Source organism: Gymnoscopelus microlampas, assembly GCF_963454915.1.
Source record: "Gymnoscopelus microlampas genome assembly, chromosome: 22".
NCBI classification, from domain to species: Eukaryota; Metazoa; Chordata; class Actinopteri; order Myctophiformes; family Myctophidae; genus Gymnoscopelus; species Gymnoscopelus microlampas.
The window spans coordinates 22,864,686-22,886,579 of record NC_139959.1 but is presented as its reverse complement, the minus strand read 5'-3'; the positions used below and the strand labels follow the sequence as shown (position 1 = coordinate 22,886,579).

The 21,894-nt window shown below is 43.3% G+C and overlaps 1 protein-coding gene across 2 annotated transcripts; it reads left to right on the top strand.

The window, feature by feature from the left end:
- The first annotated feature begins 1,814 nt into the window (after nucleotides 1-1,814).
- Nucleotides 1,815-21,345, top strand: LOC311038865 (CD276 antigen homolog). Of its 2 annotated transcripts, XM_084048482.1 has the most exons (9): nucleotides 1,815-2,088; nucleotides 7,572-7,820; nucleotides 14,386-14,703; nucleotides 16,863-17,150; nucleotides 18,087-18,413; nucleotides 18,795-18,914; nucleotides 19,181-19,240; nucleotides 19,911-20,057; nucleotides 20,190-21,345. In XM_084048482.1, the coding sequence occupies exons 2-8, from the start codon at nucleotides 7,751-7,753 to the stop codon at nucleotides 20,006-20,008; spliced, it is 1,281 nt and encodes a 426-aa protein (XP_083904608.1). In that variant the 5' UTR covers nucleotides 1,815-2,088; nucleotides 7,572-7,750; the 3' UTR covers nucleotides 20,009-20,057; nucleotides 20,190-21,345. The 2 variants fall into 2 exon arrangements, with proteins under 2 accessions (XP_083904608.1, XP_083904607.1); XM_084048481.1 differs by having other exon boundaries at nucleotides 19,911-21,345.
- The last annotated feature ends 549 nt before the right edge of the window (nucleotides 21,346-21,894 follow it).

The window sequence follows — 21,894 nt, the reverse complement described above, 5'->3', positions numbered from 1 at the left end:
AAGGGAGGACCGACCGGCGGATCTCCGGCCGAGTTTAAAGTAAATTGGTGGGACGAGATACACGAACTGCAGATGCACACACACACACACACACACACACACACACACACACACACACACACACACACACACACACACACACACACACACACACACACACACACACACACACACACACACACACTCGTGCATGCATGAACGGCACGCCTATAACGATATGCTCAAAACAGGGACGGCTGGCTGAGAGTGGTTAATACACCGTTATGTGAACTTGCACAAATGTGTGGTAGTCTACGTCATGTTATCACAGTGTTGGTTTATTTATGAATCATGTGTATGCTCTATTCAATAGAGCATACACATGATTCATAAATAAATAGAGTCTATTGAAAATCTGGCTTGTTTGTACACATCTGTGGGCGTGGTTCATCAATAGACGTTGATCAAGCGTAAGCAGATACCTGTTCATTTCAATGAGGTGACACACCTGTGGGGCACGGTACATACCTCTGGGTTGACTCTGATTATAAACAAACAGACACTGATGAAGGCCGGGGAAAAAACCTTATGCCGGGGTTTGTTTATTTTTCCTGAACAAAAGTCTCATAATAAAGCTATCCACCTTGCTTTAAGGCTGCAACTATCTATGATGTACGGTACATCAGTTCTTCACACACAGAGTGCATGGCACATAGTACACTAATGCCTAAATTATTGTGTATACTTTGTGTATGGTGTCTCACACTGAAAATAGCACATCTACACGCTGGCAAGTGTAATTCAGGCAAGCTTAATTCAGTAAAACATGCCTGCACTTTGAAAACGTACCCCAGTGACATTTTGAATGGACCCGGGATGAAATGCTGACCTCTATCAGAGGAGCATTGTGAGACAAGCCTCCTGTTAGAGCCTTTTTCTATTTATATGATTTGCGTTTATTCTGATCATTATTCAGAATTATTATTCTGATATTCTGATTAATCGCCTGCTATATGAATTTTATATTTTCTTGGTTATTTGATTCTATGAATTTAATGGTTTGAATTGAGGTCTCCTCCCCCCCTGGGAATGGAATGATTTGTGGGTGCAGGGCACCTGTGTGTAATGGGTGATAAGTAATGGGTACCCTGACAAGAGAAGAATGTGAGACGGGGAAGGGTCACAGTTTGTTGACCGCAGGCTCTTTCTTGTTTTATAATATTCAAAGTTTATGTTTATGTAGTGACGCTCAAAAAATACATATCTTTTGTTTGACGCAACTTTCGGATCCGTGATTGAGTGTTTGTAAACAAGGCGACGCGAGTATTTAACAATAGACTGCAACACCACCCTGACCAACACTGGTTTTATTTATTTGTTTGTTTGAACGGCCACAATACCTCCACTGCAACATTTTTGCAAGACTTGAGCAACTTCTAGTGTGTGTTCTTGTAAAACATGTCACATTCATATGGTTTGGGTGTGTGTACGTGCTTGACAGTGTGTGTTGGTGTGTGAATCATATCCTATCTCCAACCCAAACAGGGGAGAGGGGCACGGCGTAATAGAGAGAAGGCGGGGTTGTGTGTGTGTGTGTGTGTGTGTGACAGCCCTAACTCCACCCCATTCAGAGGGGCATGTGTGTAATAGTTATGTGTTTGCACGTGTGTGTGTGTGTGTGTGTGTGTGTGTGTGTGTGTGTGTGTGTGTGTGTGTGTGTGTGTGTGTGTGTGTGTGTGTGTGTGTGTGTGTGTGTGTGTGTGTGTGTGTGTGTGTGTGTGTGTGTGTGTGTGTGTGTGTGTGTGTGTGTAGGGTAATCGCCTCCCTACAGTGCCTTGGGCTTTGGAAAGTGGATGTGCACATTGCTGTGTGTGAGACAGAGAGAGAGAGAGAGACAGACAGATACAATGTGCACGCGCATGTGTCAGTGAGTGGGTGCGTGTGTGTCCGTGCATGTGTGAGTCTATTCTCTAAATAACCTGTTGGTCTAGTCAAGACCAGGCTCAGTCTCAAAAGGCTCAGATCCGTCTCTGTTGCTACCTCTCTGCACCTTCACCGTGTCTATCTGCCATTTGATGTGGACACTGGCCGGGGCCTCTCTGGAGTACAGTAAGTCTATATTTATCATTTCTTAGTATGGTTGAAACAAAGAAGTTGCCATATAGACCCCCTTCTCCCATAGACTTGAGTTCAGGGTTAGCAATATCTTAACTTTTGGGAGATTTATTCCCCAAGTTGCTCAAACTATACTGTGCGTCACAGTGTGTTACTTCTAAACAAAACCATTGAGACGTTTTGTTACAGAGTGGCTCAAAACCCATCTCATGTCCTTTGTTTAAAGCTACACACTAACTTTCATGTCCTACCCCAGATTTCAACCTGGGTCTCTGGTGCAAATGCTGACATTTTACCACTATTAACTATTAACTATTAGAGCCTGCCTGCTTGCTCAGGGGAGTAATTGAATTTTGACCTTCAACCAGTACCACCTGTCAACTAGATGTAAATGTCTCAATAGAGGAACAGGGAGACCATATACAACCACCCCAATTGTGTTAGTTACTTTGTATTAACATGCTCTACCATACATAATACAATTTTATTCACTAAAAAGGTTACATAGTGTAGCTTTAACCGGTCAATGAGATTACATTTTCTTTTTTCAATTGTGACCTGGCCAAGAGGGCAGTCAACACAAACAATAGAATGTTATTTTCTATTTTGACCATTCACCATCTGTATATTTGCCACTGTCTTGTTATCAGGCTTTGTTTGCTTTGGTCCTTAATCTATTCTTATGACAAATTTTGAAATTGCAAAGAAAAAACAAAGAATTTCACACTCTTTCACACACTTTTTTGTAAACTTTTGTGGTATATCAATGAGGTTGAAGTTGAAGTTAAGGTACAGGTTTTAAAACAAATTCAATGAAGATTTTAACATCAATCACATTGACCAAGATTACAATTGTTTTGATTCTTTAAAAGTGACATAAATTCACAGTAACAAGTCAACATTATCAGCTTGTAGATCGGCTATTCTTCACTATCCATCGTACAACGAAGTACAGTATATAGGACTTGGATATTTCACTTTCAAACATGTTTGGGGTCATAACGTCTACTCTGGCTTTTGTGAGCACCTCAGACAGTTTTTAACTTGCTTGATTCAGTATTTAAATATTTGATATTAATTTTAACAGACACGCCCCCTTCCTATACAAACTCCATTTTAACGTTGTTAGACTCATTGAAAACCCCTGTCCTTGGTTCTGGTGACTGATATTGTCCTTCTAAAGCGTGAGGTGAACGTACATTTTCATAATTTTTTTAATTTTTTGGGGGAAAATATTATGAAAAAATAAAATAAAATAAAATAAAAAAGTAAACACGGAAATTAAAAAAGTAAACAGTCTCCTCACGCATTAGAAGAACAATATCAGTCACCAGAACCAAGGACGGGTATTTTCAATGAATCTAACATGGTTAAAATGGAATTTGGGTTGATAGGAAGTTTACAAACCCAAGAGAGAGAGAGAGAGAGAGAGAGAGAGAGAGAGAGAGAGAGAGAGAGAGAGAGAGAGAGAGAGAGAGAGAGAGGGGGAGAGGAGTTTGGGTTTGTATAGGAAGGGAGCGTGTCTGTTAAAATGAACATCAAATGTCTAAATACTGAATCAAGCAACTTGTCTCAACAAACTGTCTGGGGTGTCAAGGGGTGTTAAAATGAGCCCTAACATGTTTGAAAGTGAAATATCCCTTTAAGTACAGTAGTTAATGTGAGCTCACTAATATTGCAAGTCATTCTAATTGTGACATAACAAGGAAATGTAATATCTTCTCAGTTCCCGGTAGCTTTCTGTCTCTTCATTACAGGAACCTGAACCCTTAGATTCAGTGGAACGAGCATCATTGTGTCCCTCACAGTCATGCTGATTTGTAACATTCATCTCTTTCCTTTCTCAAAGTGACTCACCGGTGTGTAAACAAGGTCCACGTCCCCGTAACCCCATTAACACTTTTATCAGTGTAGAGATTATGTTTTATTTCCTTTCCGATCTTTGATGTGAGGAACCAAGTCCATAGTGTTTGTATTAGGCACGGTGATGGTAAGATGGTTGGCTGAGATACGGTAAGATGGGAGATAACCTACGGGGATTTTCTTGTGAATGGAGACCAGATGTAGAGTTAAGTCTGTCACGCTCCATACACTACAATTCCAAACAACTCATGTAGAGGCGTGTGTGTGCGTGTGCGTGTGCGTGTGTGTGTGTGTGCGTGCGTGCGTGCGTGTGTGTGTGTGTACTTGTTTGACTATACTTGTGAGAGCCAAATGTCCACACAAGTGCAGTATAGTGGAATTTGAGAAATACTGTAGACATTGTGAGGACACTTTAGGGTTAGGGTTAGGATTAGTACATTTAGAGGTTAGGTTTGGGGTTAGGGTTATGCCTGATATACTTGTGAGTTTGTGGATCGACTATTTTCACCGGCACATAACTAAGTATAAATACTTTAGGGTTAAGGTCATAATTGGCAAAATGGCAAAAAACTGTGCGTCCGGTGGGGGCTCCTCACTGGCCGGTGAGTCAGTAAAATACAACATCAGGGACAACACATCTGTGTGTGTGTGTGTGTGTGTGTGTGTGTGTGTGTGTGTGTGTGTGTGTGTGTGTGTGTGTGTGTGTGTGTGTGTGTGTGTGTGTGTGTGTGTGTGTGTGTGTGTGTGTGTGTGTGTGTGTGTGTGTGTGTGTGTGTGTGTGTGTGTGTGCGCGTGCGTGCGTCTGTGTAGCGGGTGTTTCTCCTTTTTTCCCAACAAGAAATACTTTAAATGAAAGAATAAAACAGAAAAGTACGACAGAGAAGGAAGAACTGAAAGTGAAATAGACACTTTAAAATTAAGTTGTACAGGAAACAGGGGATAGGTGGAACAGGAATGATGAGGAACAGGAGGATGAATTGGCAGCACAAGAGCATGAAGGATGGAGGAAGCATGTCTGAGATGAGTAGTCTCTGAGGTAACAGGATATACGTGGGCACTAGGGACATCTGGGCACCTCCATGTAAAATTGACTATTTTGTCCAGTTTTTAAGTAAAGTAAAGTATACATGATTAGAACATGCTTAAACATTCGACAATTAAGGTCTAATATTTCAACAAATTGCTACATAACCTGTATATCCAGTCATTTTGGGGCATAAAAAAGAAATTGAAGGATAAATGATGTACCGTGTATGTTCAAGTCACATACTTAACTTTACATTACTTGGAGGTGCCTAGATGTCCCTAGTGCACCTATCCTGTATCCGTCTCCTCTCACCTCTCACTCCACAACATTCTCAACAGTGTTGATTGAGTAAGAAAATATACTTTCTAAGCCACTGGAGTCCACAGGGGTCTAAAGGGCCCCCTCCTTTTCCCCTCAACACCGCCAAATCTCTTTGTCGAAAATAGCTGAACTACAAGCTCTTATAGTTCTGCTATTTTCGCTGAATGTTCTCCCTGGAATAGGCACGCTATAGGGTTCATGTGGTTAACAAGAGTAAGGGTCTAAAAGCCCAGCTAGTGACCCCTTGAGGCAGCATGGCCTCCTTACATCCATCAACACCATTGTGTTCTTAGATGTCTGACATTGCCAACCTTAGAGTTCCAAAAGCTTTAAAATGGAATGCACAATTTGTTACAAACTGCCTTTAAAACAGAAAACAATTGACATTTTTGGTAAAAGGGAGGCGTCAGAAGAATGTCTATGGGGTCACTCAAATGCGGTTCCGGGGAGCATGAATCCCCTCAGCAAGTTCCATGGCAATCTGCCCATTAGATTTTGATTTACTATGGACATTTTGACAAAAGGGATGTGCTAAAGGTGCACAGAAAATGTCACAGCAATCCAGCAGTTTTCAAGATTTGCTGTTTGGGATTAAAGTGGACAGACTGATGGACTGACAGATGGGCCAACATCAGCATTCTTAATAATCTAACTATATAAATGGCGACCGACTTCCGCACCCTCGGTGAGGACACCCCACAGCTCTGTTATGGAATAAACAACGCACCGCCAGACCACATGTCGCCAACTGACTCGCCACGGCGGCCGAGCTGAATTTACGCGTCGCGTAGGGGACATCTCATTGCTCACTACACCTTTTCCACCGCGCAACATAATTAATTCTACTCACCAAATGTCGGACAAAACGGAAGGTGAATCACTTTCGTACCATTTACCGTGCACACCACCGACACCGAACGCCGACGGGTTTCGCCGAAACAACACGAGCGGCCGCCATTGCACTCTGCCCATCTCCTCCACAACACCACACACGCAGCTCCTTTGCTTCAACCCCCCCCCCCTTCTTACGTACCTCCTTTGTTCCACCCAGGCCGTTACTTTCACTTCACTCATGTCTCGATCACAATATGTCCGTCCTTCACGTGCCATGTTCATCCCAAACACACAAACAAACAGCGACGGCCACAGCACAGCACGTTGCCCAGGCTAATGTGGTAAACAAACCGTTCTAGGTTCATGACACCAAAGGACTCGACAGTGATGTCATCATTATGCAACCCGGAAGTACAAATACCAAGGATACGTCAGTGATGTCAGTCGGGTTGCCAGGCATGCCAGGTTCTCTAAAAACAAGCGCCAGAAACAAGCAACCACCTTCATGACAAAAAAAAAAACACCTTAGGGGTCCGCAATGTTCCAGGGGTGTCCCCGCGCGTCCCAACACTCCACAGGGGGTCCGCGGACCCCCTGTGGACCCCCTGAAACATAAAAAATATTATTTCTTCTAATTTTTCCTTTTTCAAAAAAACTTTTCCACAGTTTTACTCCGGCGATTTGGGTCCCCCAATATACACGCGGCCACGCTGGGCCCCGTGCGCGGCTGGGGTTGAGGGGGGCGTAGCCAAAATGATTTAAAAAATGTCTTTCCAATTTCCATGACAATTTTGGCAAGGCTCTCTTCATACAAGCCTTTCAGCAGAGGCTAATGTGCTGAATAAAATCATATTAAAAACACAGCAGAAAATCTCTCTCCTGGAATAAAAGGGAAGGCTAAAAGTAAAACCAGAGGTGGTTGGAACATCACCACTCATCCGGAGATCAAACCTGCGGTGTAAAAACCACAGTGTCTAAGAACAAGATCTTCCACGTTGGCCAGTATGTCATGTGCGGTCGTGCGATTTGGAACGTTCCTCTCATTAGCTTTCCTCCCCTCCCTCCCCGTCTCTCCCTCTCTATCTCTCTCTCTCTCTCTCTCTCTCTCTCTCTCTCTCTCTCTCTCTCTCTCTGATGTGTGTGTGTCTCACATGCGAGTCACTCTCTCTCTTTCTCCCTTGGCCTCTCGCTCTCTCCTCTTCTCTTTCTCCATCTGACTGTGTCTCTATTGCTCTCTCTATTGTTCTCCCTCCCTGTGTGTGTGTGTGTGTGTGTGTGTGTGTGTGTGTGTGTGTGTGTGTGTGTGTGTGTGTGTGTGTGTGTGTGTGTGTGTGTGTGTGTGTGTGTGTGTGTGTGTGTGTGTGTGTGTGTGTGTCTCTCTCTCTCTCCCTCTCTCTCTCTCTCATTACTCTGTCTCGCCATAACCACCCAGAGTGATAGAAAAGAAAGTTGCTGAAGGAAGAGCGGGAGACACCGGGAGACTGCTCTCTCCCCAGCGGCTCTGAGATCCGACACCGCCCTGACAGAAGAGATGGCCCGTCTCTCACCGCTTGGGTGCTTAGTGTGAGCGCGTGCATTTCAAATGTGTGCTTGTGCGGGAGGAAAAAAGCCATGTCAGCGATATACACCTGGGCCTGCCTTCTTCTCTGGATCAGCTACACACGGCAGGATAAACCACCAGGTAAGACACAGGGCACTCATTGTCCAGATAGTTCGCCCATACTGAATTGACCCATTGTCAGGCATAATGGTTAACAGCGACTTAACTGTCCCCCCCCCCCCCATGATGATATCGAGATATCTGCCATTTGAAGGAAGTGCGGCTAAGCTTACAAATGTATCGTTTACCACAAAGTTATGACTAAGAAACTGGTTTAATTAAACAGTTTACAGTGCATTTACTTATTGTATCCTCGAGCCACGGACCACCGTTTGATGAGATTTAGCCTCTCAGACCCAAGACTTAGAATATTTTGTTATCATTGGATAAGATTCTGTCCACAATTCCATTAAGTAATGCAGATGTTTAATAATCAATTAACTCTTGAGAGCGTAAAATGAAACCAAAAGGACCCGTAAGGGTCCATTTGGTTTCATTTTACGCTCTCAAGAGTTAAAGATCTACCTAATAAGGATCCATTTGGTTACAAACTCTCCATTATTTAGCTGGGGACCACCTGGAACCCCCTCAAGGACCACTGTTTTAGAATAGGATCTAAAAAGGATCATTCTGGAAATGAAGGGCTAGTTAGTTTGGAATGAGTGACTGTTGGAGAGGTGACGGTATGAGTGAGGTTAGTGTTTGGCAGGGTCATTTTCCATGTGGCCGGCAGATGGGCCGCCATTCCCTGAAGTGAGCAAGTCAGGTAGCAGACTGACTGACCACAGAGCAAATCCTGAATCCAGCTGAAAGGTTGGTCAGTACATCTAGCGCAGGAGTATGAAATGTCACATTATGTTCCTGGGTTTCATTCCGGTACAGACAGCATCCCTTTTCAGCTTGAGCATCAACCAGAAGGAGCAGAAAATCTAGTTTCGCTCTTGTCAAAGCCTTACGCATATATATGAAAGACACTAGAGTTATGTTCTTTGATGGCCATCGGGTTGTGCGCAGTGCTGGCTGAAGGATAGAGTACTTAAGACACCTCGACACAGTATACCACTCTGCCTTAAGGTGGGTAACTGGTGACAGTTATGGTACACATCACTGTACTCTTTATGAGAACGCAGGCTTATCCTCACTCTCTGTGAGGCGTGATAAGCACTGGTATCTGTTTATTTTTAAAGCTATCTCAGGAATGCTCCCCCCATATATTTGTAATATGTTGGATCAGAAGTGCCTAGTACCCACCAGACCCGTTCGAGTGACTTCCTGACGCTCAAGGTTCCATTTGTGAATTCAGAGCTAGGCAAGGCAGCATTCTCTGTTAGTGCACCATCTGCCTGGAATGAGCTTCAGAAGTCCCTAAAAATCAGACTACTGCCCTCATTGGGTCAATATAGAGCAAATTGCAATGGTTTCCAGCACCTTTGTACCAGGCTGTAACTGTTTTATTGAATGTTCCTGTTCTTTCGTTGAAATACTGAGTATTTCTATTCTCTGATTATTAATTAATTGATGTATGTAAATGTATTCATGTTGATTATGCTGATTATGTTGTATCTCGGCTACATTGAAAATGAGGGCTTGCCCTCAACTGTACTCCGAGTTGAAATAAAGGTTATGATGATGATGATGATGAAGACAGGTCCATAAAGTAGAAATGCACGATAAGATGCAGAATAAAAAAACATGAAGCGGGGCTTCTATAATGACTGCAACTGTACGCAGCATTAATACAGTACAGATACATAATGAATGATTCGAAGGGGCGGCTGTCACAATGACTTGTGTTCACTGTTCAGTACTTATTCAAATCTGCAGAATGAATACATTAAGGCAGACTTCTACAGTGGCCGACACTGTGTACAGTAGTACAGCGCTGATGCTAAATAACTGCATGATAGTCATGAAAGCGGATATCTAGAATGGTTGGCACTGTACACAGCCCTAGTTGAGGACACATGCAGGATGAATGCGTGAAGGAAGTCTGCCCACCGCTCTTTGATTCTGATTTGATTGCTTAGCCACAACCTTAACATCAAAGCATTCTGGTAAATAAAACATTTTTAGGATAATACGCAATAACGTCTAGGACTTATCTCCACTGTGGTCCTCTACACACAACAACAACAAGACAAATACACACAGTACAATAAATAAACCCACTTTTCAGGCTCAGCCTGACACAGCAGCTATTTGCATCTGCCTTACAGTCCCACACACAGCTGAGTACGAGTGCAGAGTCACTGTTATGACTAGTGTCACTGGAGTGATTTATAGCATGAAAAGTACACTCAGTGCGGTGTGTCCTCTCAGTGGAACCATGTGCTGTACATGAGCTGGCAAAGTGCACAGGGCATTGTACTGGCTGCCAATTATGACATGGGAGTACAACAATGACACTGCTATAGGCTCATGGACAGACAGGTGAGACTGATGAAAGAGAGTATTCAGGCCTCAGAACTGGGAACAGCCCAGGTGCTAAAACAACCAATCCCTCCCTATGATCCCGTGTTTAGACAGCGGTAACTGACACTCATATTAACCCATTAAGACCTGAGGCCGATTCTACAAAATACCTTCTAAATCAGTGGTTCTCAAACTTTCTCCATGACAGGAAAACCCCAAAATGATATGTATTTGCCATGCATTTCCATTTTTGGAGGAAAAAGCTTGACCTAAAGTTCATTAATATCTAATTAGAATTTGTAAAAAAAGACCCCAAAAAAGGGGGTGGTCTCCATCTCAATCATGTAGTTAAACTGGGTAGCCTCAATCCATAACAAAAATCAATGTGTGAGATTGTTTAAGTGTAGCAAGAGTGACTCAGTGAACTAATAGAATGTGGTGTGAGATAGTAGTTGCTGAAATTCACATACCTGCACACTTGAGAACACACAATCGATCCCAAGGTGATAATAGAAAACCTCCTTTAGATATCTACTGTAGGCTACCTATCTTATTTCCTCACTCAACACTGGACCAACAAATGCAACATTGATATACTGTAGGCCTAGTATGGAAATGTCATGAGTGTATTACTGTTCCCCCTCCAATATAATGCATTATGAGTCTATAAGACTTTAACTGCATGTTCCCTGTTGTAGGGCAAATATTCTGTGGAAATAGCAGATCTACAAGCTCACAACACATCGCAACATGTTGTGAGCTTGTAGATTGGTTATTTTCAGGGAAGAGATTTGGTGTCAAGGGATAAAAGAAGGGGGGGACTCCGGTCGACAGAGTATAGGCAGGGTTTAAAGTGGTTAAAAAAGGCAAGGACCCTCCTCCGTACATGCGTAAATTGAAGGGTAACCGGAACGCTCGCCCCAAAACACGCTCGCCCCCAGCAGTTCTTGTATTCTTGTATTCGTTTTACTGAGGTTAAGGTTAGGAATACGTTGGTTAGTTATAGTTTTACTGAGGTTATGTTTAGAAATAAGGTTAGGTTCAGGCATAGTTTTACTGAGGTTACGTTTAGGAATACCTGGTGGCGACGGTTCCGAGGTCGCCGGATTTGCCCCGATGCTAGTGTGTTTTGGGGCGAGCGTTCTTGTGTTCAATTGAAGCAGTCAGTCAATAGCTACTGTCTTTCTGCCTGTTAAACACTGTAGGAGAGCTTAACAGGCAAGGTATACCACGGCAAGGTATTCCAGTTAGAATCTGTTCCCCCTTCAATTTAAACTATGGGTAAACGTAACCTATGTCTGCCAAATGTTGTGCCCCGGCCTGTCAGAATGTGTTCACTCCGCAATACAATGCATATCAGTGAAGGAAGTTAAAGCTGCACTAACGTAACTTTCATGTTATACCCCATATTCGAACCCAGGTGTCCTGTGCACGTGGTGAATTCTTTACCGCTGAGCTAATAGAGCCTGCCTGCGCACTCAGCTGAGAAATATCATTTTGGCCCTCAGGCAGTACCACCTGTCAACCAGTTGTGTCAAACCAGACACAGGATGTAAATGTCTCAATAGAAGAGCAGGGAGACCAAATACAACCACCCCAAGTGTATGAGTAATATTCTATCAACATACTCTACCATACAGATTGGACAAAATAACACTGTAAAACAAAAAGTGACATAGTACAGCCTTGACTATGGTTTTAAACCATGTGTATTTAACATATTAATTGTTTTTAGATAGGGTTAATCTGCAGGAGAACTCTAAAAACAATGTGTAAATATTTCTATTTAGAGAGAGAGAGAGAGAGAGAGAGAGAGAGAGAGAGAGAGAGAGAGAGAGAGAGAGAGCGAGAGAGAGAGGCCTCGAGGCTAATATTGATTTGTGCTGATATGCATCACATTGAGTGGGGAACAGGGACACACAATTTGACAGACTTGAGAGTTAAGATAAGGTGTCTACATGTTTTCCCACCCGAGTTGCACAAGACTATGAAGGGTCTGGCACTGACTTTTGTCCTTTGTGATATAAAGGGCACAGCAGTTTTTCACCTGTAGCAAAAATAACTTCCACTCGAGTCAGTTGCTATACGGCAATAGAATAGAAGTGCATTTTCTTAATTAAAAGTTGAAATGTCACCGATATTGACAAGGTTTTTCTGTCAGCTAAATCGTAGGTGTTGTAAGACTTGTCATTTAACTACTTAAAACCCCAGCATCCGTATTGTGGGGAAAGCTTTCGCTGAAAATAGCAGATCGACAAGCTCACAACGCGGACGCGTTGTGAGCTTGTCGATCGGCTATTTTCAGGGAAAGCTTTCCCCACAATAACAGAAAACACACTAGTATTGCACCCTGCCCCTGAGGGACTCTGGTTAAGTTACCCATATGCGTTCAAATGGTTAAAGACATACTGTTTGACAGTACAGCACATACCTTTCACTGATCACATGACCTCGTTCAGTCACTCTGATGGCCTTGTCACATGGTCAATAGTAATTTGTCTTGAAATGAGCAGGATCCACTTTCAGTGATGGTGATGCTTCCTTGTTCCTTTCAGGCACTGACTTTAACAAAAAGCAAAAAGGTTCCTGGTAAGGGTGTGTGTACATTCTTTTCCTTAAAAAAAGAAAATACAAGTATTTGTTAAATAGGTAAAGCTATTCTGATACAATTGCTACAGATTCAATAACATGGTTCTCCCTGTCTCTCCAGCTCATTAATACATTGGTTCTAAAAGTGGGGTCCAGGGACCCCCAGTGCTCCTTGAGGGGGTTCCAGCTAGGGGTCCCTAGCAAAATGTGTTAAGCATCACAATCATTTTATCCATTTATACATTGGCTATTCAAAAATAGCAGACCTACAAGCTCACAGTGTCACTTTGTGTCACGCTGCTATTTTTGAAAATGTTTGAAAAATATTGAAAATGTTTGGAAAATATTGAAAATGTTTGGAAAATAATGAATCATAATCATTTAGAATTTTTTAACACAAATATTGTCTTCTGGGGGTCTCTGGCACAAAACGTTTTCATATGGGGGTACGCGGTCAAATGTATATATCAATTTGGGGGTCCTTGACATGAGAAAGTTTGGGAACCACTGCTTTAATAAACAGAAAACACATTTTCCGGTCAGGTTACCACTTTTATCCCAGGGGAGACACCGTTAGGCTGTTACTAAACACTACGCAATGATTGCTATCAGAATATAGAGCTCTTTAACACTTATTTAAACAAAAACATATCACTTACACCCCCTTTTAAGTGATGTTTGGAGCGGAGCAGTGGGATTGGGAACAGTATTTGGCCTGGCATTGATAGTTAGGAGCTCCCATTTCATGAGCATTGTTTACACCTGAAACACAGCTGATACTCTAGCCATGGTTCACATGACGCTTGTATGACAGTCATGTTTCAGGGCTACTGATACTCGTGACTTTTAATGATGGACAGGCAGCAGTCAGTGTGTTGCACTACTGCCATCTACTGGCCAAGTGTTGGGTTCATTTTGTAAACGTTTTTTTTTTTTGATTGATTGATTGATTGATTGATTGAATACTTTATTAACAGTTTGCAAAAACAAGGCACGGTGGCACATATTTATACAAAAGAATGCTAAAAAGATGACCCAGATAAGCCCTCAGGGCCTGTTTCCATTATTCAATTAATTCATTTAAAGGCAAACAATAATATGCAAAAAAATATCATATGTAAGAAAGATATGTACAGTAGACAGTTGGGGGGGGGGGGGTCATTTCCGGTGATGAGCTCAGACTTTTTACTTTTTATAGGGGCCAGTTGCAATTTGCAGCCACCGGCCAGGCCTGTAGGTGCTCTTTTAGAGCGGTTTTGAAGGAGGGTAAGGATTCACACTTTGTTATGCCTGTTGGTAGAGCATTTCACATTCTGGCGGAATAGCAGTAGAAGACCAGGCCCAATGCGAGTTGCTTTACTCTGTCCTCTACCCTGAGCCATCCCACCCTAGCATAATGAGCAGGGATTAGGTGTGTTCTGGGTGTAAGGCCTAGTAGTAACCTAGGTTTTTTTGTTCGTTTTTTTGTAAACATAGCAGTTTATGTAGCCTATAATTGCTCTACCATTTCTCCCCCTAATGTATACCTCTCTGTGTGGACATTGTTAAAGGGAATGAAAGATGATTGGAGCTAGTGAATGGTAATTATACAGACTTTTAATCCTGAAAGAGGTCACACCCAGTGTTGTGCTTTGCCTTCCCACAGACGCCCATGTGACATGTGTCTTTTCCCGGGAGTGCCTGCTGCCGTGCAGCTTCCAGCCCGCCGGCGATGATGATGAAGTCATCAAGTGGTTCCGACAGAAGGAGCTGGTCTACACCTTCAAGCAGAGGGACAACAGCGGCGAGGACGACCACCAGTCCGTGGAACACGAGCAGTACGCCCTCTTCCCCCGCCTGGTCTCCCAGGGCAACGCCACGCTGGTCCTCAGAGGCTGCGGCATCAGAGACAGGGGCAGGTACAAGTGCCAGGTGCACACCTCGGCGGGCGTGCACGAGGCCCACGTCATAGTCAAGGTGGAGGGTGAGTTATGGCCGTTAAAGTGAGCTATAGGGCATAGCAGTGGCAGCCATTTTCTGGTTCCACCGATCCAGAGCCCATTAATTCATTTCCCATATGAGATTTTTAAAAGAATATTTATATAAATTATTTTAAGCCTAGAATCAAGCCATCCAGGCTCCTGGTGAATCATGACCATAAAACATTTGATTCTGTGAAGAAAAACATATTTCATTATATGATGTACTATATTTAAATACCCTTTGTTTTGCGGTTTTCAAAAAATAATAATCACAGAATCAAATGTTTTATGGTCATGATTCACCAGGAGCCTGGATGGCTTGATTCTAGGCTTAAAATAATTGAAATAAAGATTTTTGGAAATATCAATGGGAAAAATTCAAGGGCTCTGGATCGGTGGAACCACAAAATGGCCACCACTGCTATGCCCTATAGCCTATATGGTATGAAGGATCTGTCTGGCAGCAGTGCAGTGGCTTTTTAATTTCAAGGACCCCCAGATTGGTATGCATTATTTGGGCCACAGACCCCATAATTCTGGGAGTGTACATGGAACCAAATGGACCCATTTGTACACTCAGAGTTACAGACCTGCTAGGGTCCATTTGGTTCCCAAATGGGCCTATCACTCATTTTGTTGGTGACCCCCTGATCACGTCAAGGACCCCTGGAGTCCCCGGACCCGTTGGAGGGGGAAACTGTATATTTAATATGTAATAAAGAGCACATGTTACAAAATACAGTGTATTTAATAGTAAAACAAGTTATATCACCATCTCTGGAAGTGAATGTGTCACATACAGTATAAAATGATGGATCTGTCCAGTCTAAATATGCTGAAAACACCCCACCCCCGCCTGAGCCTGGGAATGTACCATACTGTACTTCTCCGGAACTAGCCTTATCTCCTCTCGTAGGATGAAGGGTCCTGAATCTCTCATATGGGTTACTCCCTTCGGAAGTCTGTTCTCAAGGTCTTGGTTTGTTGGCAGGACAGATTCCTCATTTGTTTAAATGAGAATCCAAGAGTTCAGCCAGGACTAAGAACGTGTATGATACAGGCAGATCACTATTCTTCGTTCATGTGATATTTGCATTTAATTTAAGCTATCATAATCCTTCGACATCGACCGTAAACCACAGTAGGCAAACTCATTTTTGTTTCTTGTTGTGTGGAAGTCTAACTTCTAATTAAATGATGTAGAGGCCCAAGTACGGTAGTCTCAGATGCGTCATGACTCATGACCCAAAAGCAGGCCGTGGGATATCCTCGGTCAAAAACTAAGAACAACTTAGACAAGGGGATATGAACGTGTGTGTTTTAAAGGCTGGGGGACAGGTCAGGATTTTAGTTAAATTTCACATCAGCAAAGATACTATCTCAATACACAAATATTTCAACACAATATACTGACACAGCATATCATTTCCGTACCACAAACAATAGTTTTTGGTGAAACAGGAGAGAAACCTTGTATGGCAGAACTGACCTCAAGTGCTATTTACTTTAGATAGCACTCATGGCTTGGCTCTATCTAGTAATCATGATGCAATGCCAAGGAATGTTATAACATTCTAGAACAGTGGTTCTCAAAGTGGGGTCCGGCAGGGTTGCATTGCTCATGGGATGGCCTTTCAGGCCGTACAGGAACCTATTTGACCAGGTGCACGCGCAGACACACGCATAGATTTAAAACGACTTTAAATTCACACCTCAACAAAGTTTACAAAGGTTCCCGACTCACACCAGGTGGATTAACATAGGAATGAGCCTAGATGAATAATTGTTTTGGGGGTCCTTGATATGATGATATGACAAAGTTTGAGAACCGCTGTTCTAGAATGCTGTCAGCAAGACACTGAACCCCTAACTGCTCCCAATGAGCAGGTTGGTGCCTTGCATGGTTTCCTCTGCCATCGGCGTGTGAAGGTGTGTGAATGTGTAATGCACATGTGAGGTTAGGGGTTAGGTTTAGGCATATAACCACGCCCACCTGGGCGAAACACCACAGAAAGAGGGAGTCCCATAAATGCACCATTTACCATGTCGCTCCGTGAGTCTTTACATATGGGTTAATGTGTGTGTGTGTGTGTGTGTGTGTGTGTGTGTGTGTGTGTGTGTGTGTGTGTGTGTGTGTGTGTGTGTGTGTGTGTGTGTGTAGCACCCATCCGTTCTCTGACACTGAAGCTGTCCCGACTGAGTGGCTACGAGGAGATGAAGTGTGCCACTCGTGATGTTTACCCCGCCCCTGACGTTACCTGGGCCACCGAGCCGCCCACCTCCGAGGTCCTCAGACCAACCACGCGCAAGCTGCCTGACAAGCAGACCGGGCTGTACATAGTGGAGAGCCGTATGAAGAGGCTCAAGGGTCTTTCAGAGATCAACTACGTCTGTAAAGTCAACTCCTCCTACGGAACGCAAGCCTGGACCGCCTCGCTTACAGAGCGAGGTCAGCCCACACAAGCTCATGTACACATGAGTACATACATAAAATGCATACATAATTGCATGTTTGCGTACATAAATAATGCGAACGTTTACAAAAGCATGCAGATCCAAGTGATAAAATACCAGTTGCTGGACAGAAAAACAGTAGATCATGCTCCCATGGATGTTTATTTTAATACTGGATCAGTGCCACCAAAAGGTGACGTTTCGAGCACCAAGCTATTCTTCAGACACAGACACATATAGAGAGACACACCTTCAAATACATAGATATAGAAACCTAGATACCTCATTGGCCGCTGCAGTTCATTGGAGCAACCTGTTTCGCGGCCGCCATATTAGAGGGGGCACGCTTCCTGACTGCTGGCCAATCACAGCGCGTCTTTTCCGGGACTTGTCAGAATCTAGTTGTATAAAAATATCCCGTTGAATTTTGCTAGATTCTGCCAAGTCTCTGAAAAGACGCGCTGTGATTGGCCTGTAGCAGTGTTGTGTTCTAGTTTTTTCCGGAAGGTATACGCTACGATACGATGCGCGTGGTCGTGGGTATACGCTCTCGCGTTTTCAATGGATGAAACAGTTTTTGAAGGTATACGGTAGCGACGAAAAAAAATCTCAAGGTATACGCCGTACACAGCATCTGACGGTAGAACACACCACTGGCCTGTAGTCAGGAAGCGTGCCCCCCTCTAACATACTGGTCAGCTGACCCTAATAGTCTCCCTTGGATTGGATACATCCAATACATAAATACCTACATAAAATTAATGCAAATACAAGTGCCTGCATACATAAATACCTATATATGTCGTAGATTCAATCTTGATTGTCATACAAAAAGTAGACCTAAAGCTAAATGCCTCTATTCTTTTCACCCCTCCCCCCCCCCCAAATCAAACTCTTTTGCTCCTCCTCGCCCTCTCTCTGCCTGGAACAGAACTGCACGGTGTGGAGGGCCAGGGTCTGACCGTCCCGTGCCGCGCCCCCGCGTACCTGCACAACCCCGCCGTGTCCTGGAGCTTCACGGCCGGAGGCAGCGAGGACGAGCACATCTTCACCTATGACAGCGTGTCGCGGCAGAGCTCCGCCTCACACTCGTGGAAGCCCCACGTCCAGGTGGACACCCGCGGGGTCTCGTCCGGAGACGGCTCTCTGAGGCTGCTGGACCCGCACCACAAGGAGCACTCGGGCCTGTACACGTGCGTGTACTCGGCTCCGCACCACACCCACACCGAACACATCGACGTTGTCATAGCCGCCGTCGGTGAGATCACGGAGTGACATGTAAATGTCATGCAGCACACACACGCACACACGCACACGCACACGCACACGCACACTAAACTTAATTAACTTCAGTAAAACTATGCCTAACCCTAAACATATTCCTAACCTTAACCTCATTAAAACGAATACACAAATAAAAGAACCGCTGGGTAAGAGCGGTCCATGAAAGAAATGGGGGCGAGTGTGTTTTGGGAGGAGTGTTCCGGTTACCCATGAACACACACGCGTGAGGGAACAGGCTTGTCGCTAGCACACATGTATAGACACACTCATAGAACACACAGACACACACATGCAACAGATTATGAATATTTCAAATGTCACTGCATAGTGCTCATCATGTGTCACCTGTGTGCAGGTGACCGTGAACAATTGCAAGGTCAATCGTCGGATCCTTCCCTTTGGTGGATTGTTGCCTTGGTGGTCGCCGTGCTGGCTCTCGTGCTCCTCGCCATGTTGGTGTATCTGAAACTGAAAGGTAAAAAACAACTGAGGAGAAAACGTATTGTATGTATTGCATTGTATTTTATTATCATTATTATTTTGTTTTTACCTTGGTTTTAAAAAACATTTTTAAACCTTATTTTATTGTTATATTATTTTGTTTATTTGTATTGTATTGTTATCTGCACTGTTGAGGAAGCCTGAAGAACAATCATTTCACTTCCAACAATGTTTGAACCTTGATTGTATTGTATTGTATTGTATATATCAGCTTACCCCACTTCTCTCTCTCTTACTCAGATGGCCATTCAAAGGCTACAAAGAGTCCCAAGGAGGCTACTGAGCTGTATATGGTCAAAGGTGAGGGTTTCACACAAGTGAAATATAATGTTTATCACAGCCAGTAGATGGAGCTAGATACTATAATAAACAGTATTCTCATGTCCCACTCAAAGCCTTAATACTGAGCTCCATTGCCTAAGAAAGGCAAATAGTTTGTGTGTTTTAAAAGGTGAGCAGTTATGACTATCATATCATGTGACAATATTTCCCTTGTGGGATCAATCAAGTCCTATCTATAATCTATCCATCTAATATAAATTACTGTAGCTACACTAATATATATATGCTGCTGAGTCCCACAGAGTAGAGTATTAAGAGAGCAAAGAGCTCACACTACCCCCACCATCCTGGGGGTAGTGTGTAGAGAGAAATTCATTCTCCTGAAAAAGAAGTGAAACAGCAAATGCTGTTTATCAAGGTCGCGCAGCACAACCGAGCCCTTGTGTCTTTCTTCTTTTTTTCTCACCTCTTATCTTTCATCTGAAACTTGTTACCGCCCTTCTGTGTTTTTTCTTAAATCATGTTGTATTACAGTACTGTCTTTTTGCCACATGTGATTTTACACATTTGCTTTGGACTTTATGTTTACGTGCAAATAAACTACAGCAAACTAAACCTACCGTAAAGTGATAGAAACTAACACAAAGGCCTGGGCTGCTGTCTTTTTCTCCTCTTCATCTCATTGCAGAAACCGCAGTGGACTGTAACCTGAGTGAGTGCAGTCCCTTGACAGTGGAGGACAATAATGGACACAATGGACACAAGTCTGGCTCTGACTCAACTTGAGGGCAAACCAGCACAACAATGAACACACACACACACACACACACACACACACACACACACACACACACACACACACACACACACACACACACACACACACACACACACACACACACACACACACACACACACACACACACACACACACACACACACACACACACACACACACACACACACAGACTAACAACATAGCTACGCACAGTAGGCCGTATGAACACAACAAGGCTACTAGAACGTCCAGATGGCTACTGCAGACCGTCTACATTGTGCGTCAATGGGCGATGGGATAAAGAAACCCATGTGTTTGGAGATGTGCTTTCCTCTGTTGGCTTGCTATCGAAACCTAACACACATCCTCTGAAGTTTTTTTTTTACCTGCCACATCACTCTCTTTCCTACTGCCTGTCAATCAAGAAAACAAAGTGCTAAGGAAGTAGTGCCAGAGGGCAAATAACTGATGTCATACAACTCAAAACCGCTGTCTAGTGCCTCTTGGACACCATTGTGCCACAGGATTGTATCCACCATGGTGTCCCCCATGGATTCAATGCATTATGAAATCTCACATTTCGCCGCAATTCAATTTGGTTTCATTATTTTGATACAATTAATCCATTTCAATAAAGCATTCTATTTAAACAGGATGGGGTCTAATAACGGCATGACTTCTCTCAGATTTCATGTGGCCAGTCTATGATGACAGTCGTCTATGACATATTATGGCACGTTTTGGGCCAATTTGACTGCCATTCACTGATACTTATAAACGGCTTGGCTCTGAAAGAGGCTAGCTAGTTATGGCGCTAGACAGTTATACGGTCAGTATCGAAGACGTTATCATACGTAATCCATGCCCATATTCCCGCCCATTATAATACGCATTACATTGTGATCAAAATAATGGTTGTTGGTAATGCAGTTGAAACCCCCACATGTGTATGCTTTCATGGGAGCTCAGGGGGCTCAGACATCTCCTTATAGGAGCTCAGAACCCTCCTTACTGGCTGTCATACTGAAACCATGCTAACATGACCAGACTGTAGCCTAATACTGAAACAGAAAGCAAATGCTTATGGACTTCATGACTTCATGACTTAATGTAACTTCAGTGTCAATCATTGACTTGTTTGGATTTTAATGTTTTTTTTTTGTGCTGGACGCTTCCGTTAGAGTTAATGTAATCTGTCATCAGTTCAGTTCATAATGACCTCTCCTTTCATTGTAATGTGTTGTACAGTAGCTGCACATGATGGGTCATCGTTTAAATTTCGCTTGTTTGAAACATGTTACAATAATGTCTTGAACTATGAATTAAATAAACGATTTGAAGCGTGTATGTGCATGTGCTTTTTGAAGGAATCAAAGGAACTATGTGTAGTCCAAGTGTTGTTGTTGTTGTTGTTGTTGTTTTCATTGTACAGCTGTACAGACCGTGTCAAATTCAGGGTCACAATATTATGCCAGTGAACACAAAAACATGTGGATTCCATCTCACTATCAGCACTGTGATAACAGTTCTGGCGGAGATCTGCACTTTTCTAGTCTGAGAAACTTTCTGAAAGAGATAAAATGAGAGAAAACTAATGAGCGAGCGTGTGTGCGATTAAGAGGGCGTGCGTGGTTGATTAAGAGTCCGGAGAAGTGTCTGTATTAGAGATAGTCTGCACCTTTGACCCTAGCCTAGAGGAAGCTTTTATGACCACCAAGGTCATCACATACTAACCACATAATAATAATCCTATTATCCTATTATAATTCTAGTAAGCTCACGGTGGTGGTTGGTGGGTGGTGGTTGGTGGTAGGGTGGACTCTTGATCAAACTGCGCATGCGTCGTTGTGTGCCAGGTTTCGCGAGAGAAACAAGCAGCGAGGTCTATGAAAAC

What these genes read in the sequence shown, in the direction of transcription:
- LOC311038865 (XM_084048482.1), top strand. Translation starts at nt 7,751, where the DNA reads ATGTCAGCGATATACACCTGGGCCTGCCTTCTTCTCTGGATCAGCTAC. An exon ending in CGTCATAGTCAAGGTGGAGG is followed by an intron (nt 14,704 to 16,862) that starts GTGAGTTATGGC and finishes GTGTGTGTGTAG; the next exon opens with CACCCATCCGTTCTCTGACA. An exon ending in CGCCTCGCTTACAGAGCGAG is followed by an intron (nt 17,151 to 18,086) that starts GTCAGCCCACAC and finishes TGCCTGGAACAG; the next exon opens with AACTGCACGGTGTGGAGGGC.